Source organism: Tiliqua scincoides, chromosome 2, assembly GCF_035046505.1.
Source record: "Tiliqua scincoides isolate rTilSci1 chromosome 2, rTilSci1.hap2, whole genome shotgun sequence".
NCBI classification, from domain to species: Eukaryota; Metazoa; Chordata; class Lepidosauria; order Squamata; family Scincidae; genus Tiliqua; species Tiliqua scincoides.
In genome coordinates, this window is record NC_089822.1 from 123,517,866 (window position 1) to 123,536,496 (window position 18,631).

At 46.9% G+C, this 18,631-nt stretch overlaps 1 protein-coding gene across 1 annotated transcript in view; it reads right to left on the bottom strand.

Moving 5' to 3' along the window:
- The window catches only part of KRT8 (keratin 8), a 124,462-nt gene that overhangs the window by 15,770 nt on the left and 90,061 nt on the right, over positions 1 to 18,631 (bottom strand). The window contains exon 5 of the mRNA XM_066614598.1: positions 5,810 to 6,169. Coding sequence (XP_066470695.1) covers positions 5,810 to 6,148 — 339 coding nt within the window. The 5' untranslated portion in view covers positions 6,149 to 6,169. The remainder of the gene's footprint in view (positions 1 to 5,809; positions 6,170 to 18,631) is intronic.

The window sequence follows — 18,631 nt, forward strand, 5'->3', positions numbered from 1 at the left end:
ATGGGCTTTCAAAAATTTCATTTCCCTTTAGTAGGCTGGAAAGATGTTTGGGCGGAAATAAAACAAACAACGCTTGATTCTCATCTACATGAGAGTTTGGCATTGGAAAGGTTAAATTGTTTGATGCTTGCCAAGCACACAGGCGACTCTGGATATCAGTAGGAAACCAGGCATGGAGAAGAATGGAGGAAAACTGGAAAAGGGGAGTGGCAGTCATGTCCTACCATCTCCAACTCTTAAAAGGAACCTGTACATGCCTGCTGAAAAGTCAGTGCCACTTAATTCCCAAGTAAATGTGCATTCGTCTGTGCTCTTCAACAATCCCATTTATCTTGGGCCCAATCTACCAGGATCCTACTATGCAAGTCTATCAACTCCAGTGGAATATGTTGGTGTAAATGGCTGAGGAAATGTAGCCTCTGGGCATTGACAGACTACAATTCCAGTCCAGCTTCAGGTGGTTATGCTCAGTGGCAGTGCCAGGTTGCTAAGGGACCCTGCCCTGGGACCTCACCTGTCCCCTGATGGCGCCAGGGCATGACCACAGTCACGAACATTGGAAGTTCAGGACTTGACCAAGCCAGCTGCAGCTTCTAAGGGCTGGGCATCCCACACCACACTCCCCCCCCAGTCACGCTTTAAAGTCATATCATCACCAGAAGCTGCTGTTTGACCTAAGACCATTCAGCATCACCCCCCAAGCTGAAATATGGTTTGCAACGGGCAAGGCTTTGCTTGCCAGCCGTTGCCCAGGCTTCGATAATAGAGACATAAACAGGCAGACCATTAAAACCTAGAGTAATGTCAACCCCATATGACAAGCTAGGCGGAGTTGGTCAACGTTGCCCAGGATACAGGGAACCTGGTTTGTCCACTCCTAATTTGTCAAAATGTTCACTGTATAAGCCAGCTTGGTCAACAGATAGCTCTCTTCCTTCCTGTCCCCCTCCATCCCACAGTCAGTGAGAGGCCCATAAAATTTGAAGCCCCTAAAAATAATTACGAAAAGGAGACTGCTTCAGAATGGTTCTTGTAGCAGTATATTTCACAACTCTACACAGCAGCTTACCACACTGTCTGTCATATGTGGTCTGCCCAAGACCTCCTGGTTCCTGAGGCACAGTGCCAAGTGCTGCCCCGTTTGTCTAGTGATATGCCAGCCTCTGCTCCTCCTAGAATGGGAGATGGGAGTGGCGCCGAAGAGAAAGGGTGGCAGAGAAGCTCCAGCCCAATACTCTCCTCTCCACCACAATTTCTCTTCAACTCACTCCCTCTTCTTTTTTCAGTCCAGGAGGAAGAGAAGCAGTGGAGGCAAGTGGGCAGGTGGAGATCGGTACCCCTGCCAACCTGCTGCCTGAGGCAACCACTTCAGTCTTCCTCATAGTGCTGCTGACCCTGCTTAGAGAATGTTCTCAGAAGAGCAGTCTGCAAACCTTTCTCCAACTCCAGGCAGGACAAATCAGTGAACCGCACTGCACGTCAGGCTCACCAATGGTTTATCACACAGAAACAGCTGCCACAAGAAACTAAAAAAGTACCGTACCCAGCCCCGGAACTGTTTCATGTGTTCCGGTACATGAAGCACATCTGTACGACTAACCAGTATTGGATTCCCCCAAAGAATTTACCACAGACCATTAGTTCAAATCAAATATCCACTAAAGGGCCCTTACCTAAACTCATAGAACTACAATTCCCAGAGTTCCTCATGCACCACAGTGCCAATCCTGATGGCAACCCCCCATCCCTGTGGCTCATATTTAAGTAAATCACTCATGTGCATGCAGAGAACCAAACTAGAACATAACGTGTAGTTTGATTTTAGGTGACAGAGGCTGCAATCCTAACCACACTTTTCTGAGAGTAAGCCCCATTGAACAAAATAGGACTTACTACTGAGTAGACCTGGTTAGGATTGTGTCCAGAGTGTTTTAACTATGGCTAGAAATAGATCATAGGTTTTAAGAGTACTGAAGGTACTTTAGAGGGATTTAGCTTCCCATAATGTGCAAATATAATTTGTTTCACCTCACTGTTGCCACTGATCAAACAGGTTTCTGAAGTACAATACAAAGACTTGCAAAACTCCTTTATCAGAGACAAAAATGAGCTCAGTGTACATATTGCAAGTAACACATCTTCTTTCAAATTACCTTGAACTTTCTGGGGAAAAGGCTGCCACCTGTGAATATTGCCCCAGAATCACTTATCTAAATGAGTTTCACCAGCACATGAAATTGTCAGGCAATGCACTACCTTGCATCTCAATGATCATCCATGTGCTCTGATATATGTGTCTGTGAATTAGAGGAAGTCAGTCCTTTTTGGCCAGAAAGGCAGCATACAAGTTTCAAAGGCAGGCAGGCAGGCAGGCAGGCAGACTCTCGCTCCAAGATTTCACTTCTGCAGATGTGGACTAGGGACCCAAACTTGAAGAGTGGCAAATTGAGAAGCTCGCAGTAATCTCATTTTAGCAAGGCATCTCCCCACCATCACCACAGCAAAAGTAGGGACAAGGATTTGCTGAAACCAGAAAAGAAGGACACTATTGCAGTGAACTAATCTATTTGGGAGGATTCCTCCTTCTACAATAACCTTGTGAGGCAGATTAGACTGAGTGACAGACCTAGAAAGCTCCTTTGCTGAGTGGGAATTTGAACCAAGGTTTCACCTGTTCTAGTCTGCCTCTGACTAGATGATGCCACACTAGCTCTCTATGCCAAGGTCTCAAGTGGTTAGTCAGGGAAACCCTGACGCTGTGGCATTGCTGAAGCTAAGCCAGTGGGACCAGCCAGCCCTCCGTGAAAGGGGTCACTGGGCACCCCGTGTGAGTTTCTCTAAAAGAAAAGGCAGAATACAAGTGCAAACAACAATAAAAACCAGGAGTCTTTATTATTATTATTATTATTATTATTATTATTATTATTATTATTATTAAAACAGGAGTCATCTCAGCAATAGTAATAAAGGTGCCACCTCTAAGAAAAACAATAATTTGGTGGTGGCCAAACATGGGCTCCTATTATTTAGTAGTAGTAGTAGTAGTAGTAGTAGTAGTAGTAGTAGTAGTAGCAGTCATATTTGGCTACAATACAGCCACCATATAGCTGTAGCACCACACAGTCTCTTATCCTAAACAGGAAACTGAGGGCCCAGTCCTATCCAACTTTCTAGCACCCATGCAGCCACAATGCAGCCATGAGGCAAGGGAACATCCCTCGAGGAGGCCTCTGTGACTGCCTCCCCACCATAGGATGCAGCGCATGCCCCATTAGCACAGCCGCACTGGAAAACTGGATAGGATTGGGCCCTGGGCTTGTTTCACCTGCACTGGGCCTCTGCTGTCAAAGTCAATTTGAACTCCTGGCAATGCACATTTTACTTTTAAATACCGTGGGTACAACATTCAAACACTTAGGAGAGCTCCTCCATCCCCATCCCCTGTGTGTGGAAGGCAGACTGCATGGAGGTGCTTGCCAGAAATTCTGTCACGGGCAAGGCCCTCCCGATTTTTGCACTGCCCGTGTCTGAATGAAGAAAACTCTGCCAGCAGAGTTGGCCAATCCATGAGGCTGATTCAGGCAGCAGATTGGCTGAGGAAGCCCACCTTCATCTGCCCACTCACCTCCACCGATCCTCCTCCCTCTCTTCCTCCCACTCCTGAATTGGAAAAAGGATCAATGGGGCTGAGCAGGAGTGCGGAAAAGAGAGTGGTGGGCTAGACCACTGCAGACACTCTAGCCCCCCTCTCTCCTCCACGCTTCCTCTTCTGTCTTTTTTCAATCTAGAGAGCTGGAGGAACAGAGACTAGCACAATGACCAGCAAGGGAGGGTAGCATCTGTCACACTGCCTCAGGCATCAGGAAGTTTTGGACCATCTCCGACTGCCAGGAATACAGATGCCGTTCAAAATGGCTCTCCACCCCCCTCTTCTAGCCTGCTTTAATGAAAGCCCATTCCAATGCTGCTGCCAGATCAGACACTGCCTGAGGGTTCACACCCATCTGGCCAGGCCAAGCCTTGAACTTTCAGTACTGAGGCTAGCGGTAGCACCCAGTTGTTAGCAGGACTGGCAGGAGGTCCCAGTGCAGAGTCTTGTCCCAGGGACCCTGGCAACTAGCAGTGATACTACTCCTGATTTCTAGGAGATCGGGAATGGTTTCAGATCAGGAACGGTATGCAGGACTCCCCCACCCCTGCTTCTCTCAAGCATACGTCCCCATCATTCACCACCGACCCTTAACTGTGGTTAAAGATCACATTAGCACTGAACATAAGAGTGTGTAATGCTCAACTCTTGACTTTGCAGTTCAGCTTCACGGCTTGCTTACGACTGGAGCCTTGCTTCATGCTAACCGTGGGTCAGGTCAAGTAGGTTTTCACCACAATTTGCTGGGCAAAGGGCAGGAGAATTCATTCCTGGGGGAGGGGGGGAGAAGAGAAAGAGACCGACCGTCCTGAAACCCATTTCCAGTCTCTTCACAAGAGGCAGAAAGAAGAGTGATGCCTGTAGTAGGATAACTAGTGCCGTACATTTGGAGTTGAGTGTGGGAAAAAGCCCACCTGGAAGGGAACTTCTCCTTGCATGGGGGGACGGGACTGACTTTCAATGCTGACTGATGACTCAGTGACAGGAAGAACAAACAAATAGTATTTTTCTTCTGAGATCATGGAACAAGACAGGTCTTTTCATTCTGCCTTTAACTCTCACACCTGTAGGAGGAGCTTTAGACTCACCAGACTGGTTTGATCACCTTCCAAAAACAGGTTTGCTTCCCCTCTGCCGGGGGCAGGGGAAGGCCCCAGAAGTATTACAGTATAGGAATGTGTTTTTTGAATAAAAACAAACAAACAAACACAAATGGTAGCCTTTGGTTTCCAAGGCAGGTCATCCCACTGACTGCTGGGAATGGAGCTTGAGAGAATCCAGGTTTTGCTTTTGCTACCTGAATCACACACACAGCACCAGAGGTCTTGCTTGTGTCTTTCTGTCACTAAGAGACACACTCCTGCTTGCTCGGCTGCCAGCACAACCACCTTGCCTCCATCTTCACTGTTGGAGAGAACTGACCGAAGCTTCACAGAGGGCAACGGAGGTTACAGCAGCTTTGCTAGGGGAAGAGTCAAGAGACTGCTCAATTTCTCCCAGTTGTAAGACTGGAAGCTTCATGAAGGCAAGGACTTTTCTATCTTGCTGGCATGGTAAGTGCGTCAGATTACAATATAGCGGGGAGACCCAGATTAAGATTCTGACTCCCCTCCCTCTGGCATGAGAGCTCACTGGGAGACCTTGTGCCAGTCACTATCTCTCAATCTAATGCATTTCACAGCATGGTTAGGAGGATTAAATGTGCAGGGGGTGAAAAAGAATTGTGGACACTGTCCTGAATTCCTTGGAAGAAGGACAGAATATAAATGAAAGGTGCCCTGCCACGTAAACCGACCGTGCTACATTCAACCAGATCATCATCATAAAAAACTTCACATAGAACCAGGATGATGTAGTGGTTCTGGAGTTCATCTGAGACCTGGAAGATCCGGGTTCAAATCTCTGGTCAGTCATGACACTTCCTGGGTGACCTTGGGCCAGTCACTCCCTCCCAGCCTCACCTACCCCACAGGATTGTTGTGAGGACAAAAGGAGGGAGGGATTTCCTTGGAGGAAGGGTGGTATAAAAATGTGAAAAATAAAAATAAGTAAATAAATAAAGGTTCAGATTTATGGCCTTTGAACTCAACTGCCAATTCTCTTGCCTCCCTGTCCTTTCCAAAAGAAGCAAGACCAAAGGCCAACAACTGGGGCACTCACCTTGTCGATCAAGTTGGCAAACTTGTTGTTGAGGGTCTTGATCTCTTCCTTCTCTTTGGTTCTCAATTCCTGGAGTTTGGGGTCTATCTCCAAGTTGAGTGGGGCCAGAAGGCTCTTATTCACACTCACAGCAGTGATGCCACCAGGTGCCAAGCCTAAACCTGACCCCCGGAAGCTGCTGCTGCCACCTCCAAACCTGCCCCCATAGTTGGAGGAAGCGTAGGTGGTGCTGACTCGGGAGCTGCTGACAGGGCCTGGGGTGTAGGAGCGGCTGCTGAAGGTGCGCACGGGGGCAGCAGTGGTGCTCCGGTAGGTCTTCTTGGTCACAGAGATGGACATTTTTCTTCACACACAGGAAAGCTGTCAGTCAGAGCAGAGGAACCTAGCTAGCCAGGCACTGAAAGGCAGCAGGGGTGCTGAGAGCTAGGCTGGGTAGATTCAGACAAAGTTATATATACAAAGAGGGAGGGAACTCCTACAGCAGACAGAAACACTGCAGCACCTGAGTGGCTGTACAGCAGCAAAGGGGGAGTGGTTAGAGGACTCCAGGGCCCATACCTGCCTTCCTATGACTGAGTTAACTCTTTCCTTACCAGAAGCTAATATTAAACCAATGGGAAAAAGACAAAAGGAAACCACACCCCTTCCCACCCCTTCCACTGCCTGCCAAGAAGAGACCAGCCAGGGAATGTCTAACTGGGGGATTCTTTTTTTCTCTTCCCAATTGTACTTTCTTGCAGCTAAGAAACCCAAAGAGGGCAGCATGCCACCTGGTAAGGAGAGAGCGGCCAAAGAATGTATAATCATACACGAGCATGTCAACTTCTGGGATTGTTACACCCAAATGCCCAAATGCAATGAGCAAGCAGATCTTTGACCAGCTAAGAGAGCAAGCAAACTGGAGCGGGCGGAAGAGTTACTGGCACTTTGAAATGGCTGAGATCTCCAAAATGTACAAGGTGGCAAGATGAGGGCAGATTGCCAAGCGGTTTAAATGGAGATCATCATTATTATGCAGCGGGTTGCCAGTAATGGGAGCAGCAGATCACCTTGTTCTTTCCCCAGTGGCATTTTGCAATTTGTGGACGTCCTGTCCCCAAACACTGCATAATGGGCTGGGGCATCTGAGAATGATTAAAAAGCACTAGGAAAAGAACAAGTCTGCTCCTCACTGCCTCCTAATAAACCTCCCCATTGGCACTGCAGGAAGTGGGAAGCAGTGGCAACAGTAGACCATCCCTACCTGGGCACCCTCTGACAAATCCCGCTGCCCTGCTCCCCAACATCACCCAGGAAACCAGCCAGTGGCTTCGGGTTCAGTGGGGAGGATTCCCAAGAAGAAATGGTGTGAAGGCATTAGTCCCTCTTCACAGTGTGATCTGTCACTGTCCTGGTGGCAATGAAGGACTGTTGCCTCTCCTTTGCTCCGTTCCCAGACACCAGGATGCGGGGGGGGGGGGAGTGGAGTAGCTGATGCATGCACATGCTTCTGAAGCCTGGGAGCATGCTATTGCAGGGCCCACAAAGGGCTTTTGCCCCACGTCCCACCCCAAACTGAAGCTGCCACTGTGCTAGGTGGACCAGTGGTCTAAACTGGGATTAGGCAGCAAGCTCTGTCTATCTAGCTCAGTACTGTTAACAGTGACTTGCTGCAGCTCTCCAGTTTCCAGTGGAGAGGCATCTCAGCTGTATCTTCAGGACTCAAAGCCTAACCCCTTATGTCTGTACTTTCCAGCACTGGCATAGCGGTGCCAACGGGACATGTGCTGCATCCTGCAGTTGGATGTCTGTCACTCACAGAGGCCTCCTCAAAGTAAGGGAATGTTTGTTCCCTTACCTCAGAGCTGCATTGCCCTTATGTCAGTGCTGGAAAGCACTGACATAAGGGGTTAGGATTGCGCCCTAAGTTGCCAAGGATTGAAGGTGGAACGTTCTGCATTGAACATAGAACACTAAGCTATGGCTGCTTCCCAAAAACTTGGATCAGAGGGACCCAGGCTCAGATAACCTATCACTGAGGTGAGTCACTTTCTTTTAAGAGCAAACTAGGAGTGTAAACATGATAGATCTTTGACTGTAAGGGCCAAGACATATACACTAAATTTGCTTAAATACAAATAAAATTGGACCTACCTACATTTTCTGCTATGAAGATCTCTATGCTGCTATGCATATTTACAAAGTTTCCATTTCTGTAGTTACATGAGTTGATGGGTTGAGGAAGAGGTGATTTTGAGCACCGTTGTACATGCCATTGTACAAATCGATGGTAAGGCCACACCTGGAGTATTGTGTCCAGTTCTGGTCACCGCATCTCAAAAAGGACATAGTGGAAATGGAAAAGGTGCAAAAGAGAGCAACTAAGATGATTACGGGGCTGGGGCACCTTCCTTTTGAGGAAAGGCTATGGTGTTTGGGCCTCTTCAGCCTAGAAAAGAGACGCCTGAGGGGGGACATGATTGAGACATACAAAATTATGCAGGGGATGGACAGAGTGGATAGAGAGATGCTCTTTACACTCTCACATAACACCAGAACCAGGGGACATCCACTGAAATTGAGTGTTCGGAGGGTTAGGACAGACAAAAGAAAATATTTCTTTACTCAGCGTGTGGTCGGTCTGTGGAACTCCTTGCCGCAGGATGTGGTGACGGCATCTGACCTGGATGCCTTTAAAAGGTGATTGGACAAGTTTCTGGAGGAAAAATCCATTACGGGTTACAAGCCATGATGTATGTGCAACCTCCTGATTTTAGAAATGGGTTATGTCAGAATGCCAGATGCAAGGGAGGGCACCAGGATGAGGTCTCTTGTTATCTGGTGTGTTCCCTGGGGCATTTGGTGGGCCGCTGTGAGATACAGGAAGCTGGACTAGATGGGCCTATGGCCTGATCCAGTGGGGCTGTTCTTATGTTCTTATTGGAAAAATTCAGTGTCTCTAGAATAAGCCTCAAACTCATGGATGAATTGAATAACTACTTTGGGTGGTGCACTAAAATTGCATCAAATGCCTGGAAAATCAAGCCTATGATGGGGCATACAATGGCAAATTATTTTCAACAGGATGATTCTAGGTTTGTCAACCCTCCAGGGTTATCCTGGGCTCTCCAGGAATCAGCATCAATTTCCAGGTGACTACTGAAAGCAAAAAGCAACCAAACATTTAGTTTCCCTTTCAATTCAACTCACTCCTGAATCCAATGCAGCATCAGCTCTTGCCTGAGAACAGAATTTTAAGAGAACGCATCTGTTGGGAAACTGTTTGAACTTAGGGCCAAGTTACATGAGACATAAACAGCTCGATCCTCTGCGTGTCTACTCAGAAGTAAGTCCCATTATGTGCAATGGGGCTTACTCCCAGAAAAGTGTGTACTGTATAGGATTGTACCCTTAAAGTGTTATTAGGCCTGAAGGGCTTAGTTTTTCTGTAATCAACAGCAGCTGGAGCCTGGCGCAGGTCCCTGCCGATCTGGACAGTGCCAAGGGGGCAAGGTTAAAGCCCACAAGTCTCAGTCCTGGTCCAAGGGCAGGGTTGGGACTTCATCTGCTATTGGGTAAAGAAAATCAGGCCTAACAATGCTATACACAGAAAGTGCCACTTGTGCTTCCAGTGTGCTGGCATGAATTTTGCTATAAAGCAATGTGCAATAGTGCAGGCCTTAGAGGCAAATCTGGCGCAGGACAGTAGCTGGCCTACAAATCAGGAGACCTCCATCTTGAACATCACCTCTGCCATGAAAGCCATGGGAATGGGGAAGAAAAAGCCACTACATTGTCGTAGAAAAGCTGCTACCTCTCAGCTTCCACGCTCCATTTGCAGTACAGAGATGACCCACCTTGCAGAGTTGGTGCAAGGAATACAACACAGTGTGATGCAGGAAGCACTTTAACCACTTGAAAGCACTGCATAAGTGCTAAGCACTGATTTACTGTTAGCTAGCTCAGGCAGCTGAATGTCAATCAGACTGCAGATAGAACAGTGCCAGCCCAAGACAACATGGTGGTTTTGACCTACTCTGGGGGACGGCCTAGATACACCAAAGAACATACGTCTGTAAATTAAAAGACATGGTAGCCTCTTCCCCCTTTCCCAGGCTGATGCAGACTGAGGATGCTCAGTGACCTCCCAGGAGCCATGGAATGTTGAAGAGGCAGCTGGATAAAACCAAGTGGAACAACATAGTCCAGGGAAGAGGCAGGCTGGGGCAATGCCACATTTGCTTGCAAGACCCTTGTTGTTGTTAAATAAGGGGCTGTGCGCCTGGTAATGAACTGGAAATGGGCTATGTCGGATGCAAGGGAGGGCACCAGGATGCAGTTATCTGGTGTGCTCCCTGGGGCATTTGGTGGGCCACTGTGAGATACAGGAAGCTGGACTAGATGGGCCTATGGCCTGATCCAGTGGGGCTGTTCTTATGTTCTTCATGGAATAAAGACTAACCTACACTCCTGCCTGCCTTTCCAGTGCTGTGTGGCTTCCCATCTTGTTCAACAGACACTAGGCAGCCAATGCGTGCCAGTGATGTAAGAAGGGTGGCGTGACAGAGGCACAACCCCAAGAGCAGAACAAGATGGGCATTCAAGATCATCTGTTCCACTGACAGCAACTGAAGGAATTCTACTTCATATTGCTTTTCCTCCCCCCCCCCCCCCCGTTTCAGTATGGAATAATTAGATCTGCTTTTAAGGTGGTAGGTAAAAGGGCAGAGACTGGAATGCTAAGGGACTTTGGCAGCAATCCTATATACACACTTACGTGGGAGTAAGGCCCACTGAATATAGTTAGGACTTAATTCTAAATAACTTGCATTGGATTGCATGACTTGTAAGGGCAAAAGGACAGCCAGAGGGACAGAGGCAACTGCAGCTGAACCTGGAGAAAGCATACCCTGCACATGCTCAATCTTGTCTGATCTCAGAAGCTAAGCAGGGACAGGCCTGGTTAGTACTTGGATGGGAGACTGCCTGGGAATACCGGGTGCTGTAGGCTTATACCATAGTCTTTCGAGACTGAAGGTTGCCAACCATCCAGTCATCATGCCTAGTAACCAGTGATAAACTTGTCCACCATGAATTTGTCTAATTGTTTATTGTTGTCTCCTACGGCTTAGCATATTAAACAGGCTGGGAGTTGGAACTCCAATAATTTACTTGTTGTGCTATGAATATTTATGCCCCACTTTTCATAATGAAAATAACACCCAAGGCAGCTTATGTGAATCTGATAAAAATACAGACCCAGAATAAGGTCCTGGGGAGGAAAAGCAAAATGACAAGCAAGATTAAAGTCATGACCAGACTTTCTAATGGCTAGATGTGGCAATCTGCAAAAGCCTCTTTCTCTGCAAGCCCCCCCCCCCCGCCCACACAGTTACAGAGCATTTCTTTCAACTTTGCTTTTCTAGTCTGATTTTGGAGAAAATAGTTTCCAGACAGAGTAGGGATCAAAACACAGCAAGTTAATTGCTTGCACTTAAAAGGAATACCAGGAGCTGTGCCTGGAGGTGCCCAGCCTTCTCCTCGCTCAATCAAGGAAGATAAGCTGACTTTTGGCAGCCTCTAATGAGAAACTCACAGAGCTCCAAAGAGCCAGTTGTGCCTCCCTATTACCGAATCCTGGCACTTGCTGGTTGCCAGGGACATTCCAAGTGGTGAGACACAACCCCCCTTGGTTCAAAAAAATAATTTCAGGGCTAAGGCACATCTCACTTTTGTTTAATTAAATGAAAGTGGTTTCAACACTCATCAGCTGCCATAAAACAAATGCCTCTTAATGCACTGCATTAGGCTCAACTCACTGGTCTTCACTCTGAAAAAAATATGGGGAGCAACAAAGGACTAAGGGTCCAATCCTATCCAACTTTTCAGCACCAGTGCAGTCACAATGCAGCCCCGAGGTAAGGGAATAAATGTTCCCATACCTTGAGGAGGCCTCTGTGAACCCATCGCAGGATGCATTGCATGCCCCATTGGCATGGCTGCACTAGCACTGGAAAATTGGATAGGATTGGGCCCTTAGCCTCCCCATGCCCACAAAGTGGCAGCTGTGGGGAGGGATTTGCAGCTCCTTGTGTTGACTAAAGGAAGCAAGATATTAACTCCTTGTTCCCGTTCAGCCCTAGGGCCAACCTCAATTTGAAGCAATTAGGGTTGTCAACTCTGATTGAACCTATTCCTAAAGAGTTTTTTTCCCCAAATAAGATGTACCGTAACACCTCCAATAATACTGCCTCCTTTAGCCCTGTGTGATCTTGGCACTCTTCATCCTCGGTGTGATTGACAAGTATTGTAGCTAATGGGAACAGTGCATTCTGGGTAGCAAAAGCAATCACAGTCAGTTTCCTGCCTCATAGTTCCAACAGTGTCTCCTGTGGTGCTGTTTCATGCAGCACTAGACTTTTGGGGAATGTACCCCCCTATGCCTGCAGCTGCCAAACTGCACACTGTGGTGCACAAGGGACACAGCGAATATTTAAATTTTTGAGGGAAACTCAAAATATGACATAAATATGACAATACTTATCTGGCCTAAGGGCACAATGCAAAAATTACTGAGATAGTATGGGCACTCCAAACCGAGAAACTTTGGGAAACTCTGTCCTATAGCTGTTAGTGGTTTGCTATAATGTCATCTCCAAGATATAAAATCTCCAAGGGCGCAATCCTAACCCCTTATGTCAGTGCTTTCCAGCACTGGCATAGTGGTGCCAACGGGACGTGTGCTGTATCCTGCAGTTGGGTTTCACTCATGGAGGCCTCCTCAATGTAAGGGAATTTTGTTCCCTTACCTCAGAGCTGCATTGTCCTTATGTCAGTGCTGGAAAGCACTGACATAAGGGCTTAGAATTGTACCCCAAGATTGCCTTCAGTAGATATTGGAGATTGACGCTGATTCCCAGAGACTCCAGGTCAATCCTGGAGAGTTGAGAACCCTGGAAGTGAATATAAAAGTTGTATCTGAGCAATTACAGTCAATTCCCAGTACTTGTACACTTCATTCCAGTGGATTCCTTTATCCACTGGAACAAGAGGGCAACTCACATCACACCATCTGCTGCCTGTTCTTGGTTATCCACGGCCATCCTATTCTCATCCACGGCTCAATCTCACCCAACTCTCCAGTGCTGATGCAACCATTCCATTGGGGGAGTGCGCTGCATCTGGGGGCAGGGGTGGAGGAGTAGTCATGGAGTCCTCATTAAACTAAGGGAATGTTTGTTCCCTTATCTCAGGGCTGCATTGCGGCTGTACTGGCACTGGAAAGTTGGATAAAATCGAACCCTTAGGCATCACCGTGCCCTGGAGTTGCATGTTCTCCTTAGGGTTCCCCTCGCTCTGGGTGTCCACCCTTCACAAAAGCAATGGTGAAGAGCAAATAAAGGAGGGAGTGTTCCTGACAGGTGCTGCTATCCCCCACCCTCAGCCCCCTGGCCCATTTTCTGCCACTCGCAGGCCCTTTTCTATGGGGAAATTTCAACAGAGGAGATAGGAATGTGCTAATCTCCAGTCAAGACTGGGAAAATCTTCTGCAAACAGCCAGAAAGAATGTTAAAGTCCAAGCCCTGTTTGTACTCAGTGGAAAAGCATGCAAGAAAGTATGGCTAGCAATGCTGTAGGTCCACAATAATCCCAGCTAGTCTAGCTGCTCATTCTGCAAACACTGATTGCAATTTCTGATTGCAACACTTAGGACAAGAATGCACATTTACTTTCCATTCAGAGCCACTGAGAGGAATTTTATCAGGAGGTACAAAGTTTATTTGGGGTCTCCTCTCTTCTACCTTCAAATGTGAATGTAGCTCCTGGGTCCCCTTTTTGACCCCCGGCCCAGGTACGATGTACCCCTGCACCCCTTCTCAGAGGTCCTGTTTCCATCTGTTGCACAGTCATGCCTCACTCCTGTGGGGCAAGTGTCACATTTTTCTAACAAAGGATTGCCAGCTTTTAATCAATCATTATAGTGATTTCTTTCAACAGTAGCATGGAGTGCAGGCCTTAGCAAGTGGTAATACAGTATTTCACCTCCATGCAACAAAGAGCTTCCTCTGCTGATTTCTGTAGATTGGACTGTCAAGGAACAAGAGCCAGCAGAGTAATTTTTCTTCCTAATAGGCTGACAACCAGCCAGGCCTGCCTAAGGATTTTATACGGCTGAGATGAATTAACATTGTGTTACCCCATGTGTCTTTTCTCATGCTAAGCAGCATAATGCCAAGACATTAAACAACCAAAAGATTATTAGGATAACTATTGTCTTCTTTTCATTGCTAATTATTGCAATTCTCTGAGAATCAGATCTTTTTTGTGACACTGAACATTATATCCAACATTACAACTCTTCAGCCTCTTCTAGAATGCGTAGGATGCTGAGGTCTGCCAATTGTACTCTTGGCAAAAGAAGGCATCTATGACCAGACCAAGCTTTATGGAGGCAGACTTTGCCCTAGAAATGTGCAATGAGTCAACTGCTACTCCACCAGCCACAGGGATGGCTGTGGACAAATAGGCCATATGTGGTTGGTACAACTGGTGCCCTCCTCTCACAACATGGAGGCATGCTTCAGTTATGAGGCCAAAGGAGGGAACTCTTAATGAAATCCACAAGCGTCACCTTTGGATTCCCCCCAATTTTAGCCACATAATGACCCCTTCCAGTGTAGCCTTCTAAACCCAATAGCTAAGGGAACATACACATAAGCTAAGTGCAGGCTCCCTATGGCCTCTCTGGACAAATTTCAAGCAATGAACAAATCTCCTGCGATCACACCATCAGCATAGCCAGTTCAAGATATTCTAGGGTGCAATCCAGAGGTGCCCTTGGGCCAATGCAAGTCCCTTGCACTAGCCCAATGTCATAATGAAAGTGCCATAAAGCTCTTTCATGTTGACATAAGGGGAGTTAGGCCGGTGCACGGACATGCCAAAATAGGCCCTGGGCAGAGTGAGTTTGCATCAGCTGAGCTCAGCAGGTGCTGGGGTTGGGGGCATGGGGAAGTCGGGGAGGAGGCAGATGTTTTGGGCTGGGGGAAGGGCAGGCGTTCCTAGGGCAGGCAGGCAGGCAGGCAGGCAGGGAGCAGGAGGTGAGGCCAGGATCCAGCACATATGCTTGATCCTAGCCCTGTTCCCAGGTTGCTCGGATTTGTGCCACATCATCAGGTGGTACAGATCCAAGTAGACCCACTGGGGCTGCTGCAGCTCTCCCCGGGGTAAGGGGAAAAGTTTCCCCTTGCCTCAGGCCGAGCCTCAGACAGTTCCAAACTTGTACTGGGTTCAGTGCAGGCCTATTGGCCTGCCTGTTCCAGTGCAAGTTAGGATTGTGCCCTTAGTCTGAGGGCTCAATCCTACCCAACATTCCAGCACTGATGCAGCTGCAATGCAGCCCTGGGGTAGTGGAACAAATGTTCTCTTACCTTGAGGAGGCCTCCATGACTAAGGGTGCAATCTTAATTCAACTTTCCAATACCACAGTAAGGGCAATGCAATTCAGAGGTAAGGGAATAAACATTGCCTTACCTGAAGAGGTGTCCATGACTGCCCTTCAAATGCAGGCTGCAGCTCATGCCTCACTGGCACAGCTATGCCAATGCTGGAAAGTTGGTTAGAATTGAGCCCTAAATGAAGATCTAGGTTCCCCAATCACAGATGCACTATGCCATGTCTGTTTTGCCTCCCAGAAGAAACAAACTTGCTTTGTTAATTGGTTCAGAAAAAAATTGTTGGCTACTTCTCCATAATGTTACTGTCTTGCCAGTATCATAGCTATGAATTACTGCTTTTCATTTGTTTTTCCTTCCTACAGGTGCTCTTATTCTTTTATCTTCATTGATTTCATTATGTCAGTTTCCACTCTGTTTTCTCCAATTTATCAAGATCAGTGGGAATGTTAATACTATTGTCCAAAGACTTTTCAGTTCTTCCCTGCTAAACCTGCTAAATTCAGTTTCCACTAGAGAGTGTTTGCAAATACAGTATGGAAGTACGTTATTAAATCTGGAACTTACACAAAGGAAGGAGGAACTGCAAACACCTTAAAGGATAGGATTAGAATTCACAATGGGCTGCTCAGATAAAACATTTAAACCCTATACAAAGCAAAAAAGGCTAAGGAAATGGCAAAAGGATCCACATTTTAAATACAATTTATGACCCAATCCTATCTGGGCCAGTTGTTGTCATAGTGCTTCTTCCACTGGTGCCGACTGCCATAAAGCAGTCAGCACCAGTTGTAAATGGTGCTTGGGCAGCACATGAAAGTTGCACACTGCTGGTGCACCAGTGGGAAGTTTGCAGCCAGGACAAAAGGTGGGGGAAAGCGGGTGGGGAGAGGGCAGAATGGGGGGTAGGGGAGGGTGGAAAGAGGCAGTGATGAAGCTGGGGGAGGATAGAACAGGGCAGCAACAGGGGTGGGGGATGGGTGAATTGAGTCTGAGAAGGGGGCAGATTCAGAAGCAGTGGCAAGCGCCATGAATGCTATTCAACTCAGTGTATGAGTTTCCACCCTACTCTAAAATAACCCCTGGGACCCCAGGAGCAGTGCTTGTTGTGAGTTCAAGCAGAAGTCTAGCTCTGGAAGCACAATGTCCATCTGGTAATAAGAAGACTCATCTTCATGCCCTACTCAGGGGGAAGCCAGAAACAACATATCCTTCCCACCAGGGTCATGGTGATGCTCCAAGAAAGGGCAGGATATCAGGGCCAGCTATAAACCTGCTCGTTTGGTGCCTAGCTGTTGCCTCTTCTTACTTAGGTCTAAGTGACTCCTGGGTTGGACAGCTCTTCTGCTACTTGGAAACCTTGGTCTTGACCTGTAGGACAGCTCCTTGGCCTTGCCAAGGAGAAAGGACTCTGAGCCATTCTGCAGTGGTCAGGGGACTAGGACAGTGTATAGCCCTTTTTAATGGGGGCTGTTGATGATTAGCTCAACAGGAGTGAGAAGAACTGAAACCAGCACCCTACTTCGCCTCTTGAACAGCCAATCAGAAGGACTGAAGCTTAAAAATACCCCAATGGTGAAAATTGTTACATGTTCCCTACTTTTTGCCTGTTTTTTATCTGTCTTGGACCTATCTGTCACCTCAGAGGCTTCTGTGATGTCTCAGAATTCTGGTGGGGCTGCTGAGCTATTCGAAGACAAAAGCCATGTTTGCCCTATTGTGTTTTTTATTGTTTGAGATCTTTTTTCTCAGCTGACTGGTAGACAAAGGACTGAGTTTTAAGTTAGCTCATTTGACAATGAAGTCCAACTGATTCCCAGGAACATTAAATTCAATGGCTCAGATGACCCCAAGTATCCAATCCCATAGATAAAGCAGGGTTAATATCAATAGGTTGTAAAAAGCTGAGTCATGCACCACCCCATTTGCACATTTACAGTATCACAGCATGTGATGCTTCATGGGGTTTTGCCCACCAATCTTGTGAAGAGTGGGTGCAATAATCAGGATTCTGGAACAGTGTGAGTAGGCAAAGAAAAGTACTCAGGATCAGATACAGTACCCAGCACTGTATCTGGAAGTACCAAGATCAGAAAGTACCTGGGGAAAGTACCCAGATCAGGAAAGCCCCCAGGGAAGTTGTGGTAATCTTCAGGATTAAAATGGAACAAAGAAAGAAAGCATAATCAAATTCTACACTTGAGATCAAGAGACAAAATTCCCAGGTAAAGTAAAAATGGAGTCAGTTAGACTTCAATGGACTTCAATGACTTAAAGCATCCACTTAATTGCAGCTTCCTGGAGGCAGAGGGAACAGGTCTCCTACGGATTAACTCTTTCCTAGCTGGACAGCATCATGGCTTGTACCTTGGCTTGGCTAGTATCGTTATATCTTGGATCTCCAGCATATCTTGCTCTCCCTGGCCTTGGCTCTCTCAGCCCAGTTGGGGAGCTCTCTTTTACCTCATTTTTAGGAGCCTAGCCCCCTCAAGTTCTGGTAGACTGGTTTTAAGTTAACCAGTGTTCAAATTTTCCACTCTCAAACCAGGTGGGCAACTGGAGAGGATGCGTCACGTCTTATAGGTACAGTTCCTTCCCTATTTGTTTTACATAAATTTGTCCATAGAGGGCCCTAGAAGGAAGGGTGGAGAAAGGAGGAGGAAGAAAAGGAGTGGGAAAAGAAAAAGAGAGGGAAATAGTGAAGGAGAGAAAGAATAAAAGAGGAAAGACTGAGATAGGGTCTGTGAATAAGATCCAAATTTGGATGTTTAAATCCTGCTTGCTTCTTCGCATTTACTACAGACCAGTTACAGATGAGTCACTTCAAAGTACAGGCATTGGAATGAAAATTGTTCCTGTTCAGCACACACTCACAAAACAGATAAGACAGGATGGAGTGTAGAAAGACATTTCATGAGATTCTCACTAAATAAAGGTGGTTCCAGAAAGCTAGGAAATCTTGAGACTGGGTGTGTGTGTAAAATACTGCTTTTTTATTCCCCCCCCCCCCATGTAGATGTTAGGTATCAGAACTTATTCACATAGGACAGGCTAAGCACCTGCTTTCAGTGCAAGGGCTTAGTTCTGAAATACATAAAGCAACAATAAAGATGAAAGTGCCTCTGAGCATGCACAGGGAAGTCTAGCAACATCCAACTCCAATGCTTCTGGACTTAGGAAATGCATTCCAAAAGTAACCACATGAATCAGACCTTACAAAGATATCTATACTATTTGTAATATCTGTGATGTTCCCTTCAGGCTTTTCCTTGAGAATAAGGTACATGTTAACAGCTTTCAGCAAAAAGTCTCTGGATCTGTCAAGCCAAGTGTGCTTGTTGCTCAAGAAATATGTAATAACTACTCAGAACTGAGCTACACAATCAGC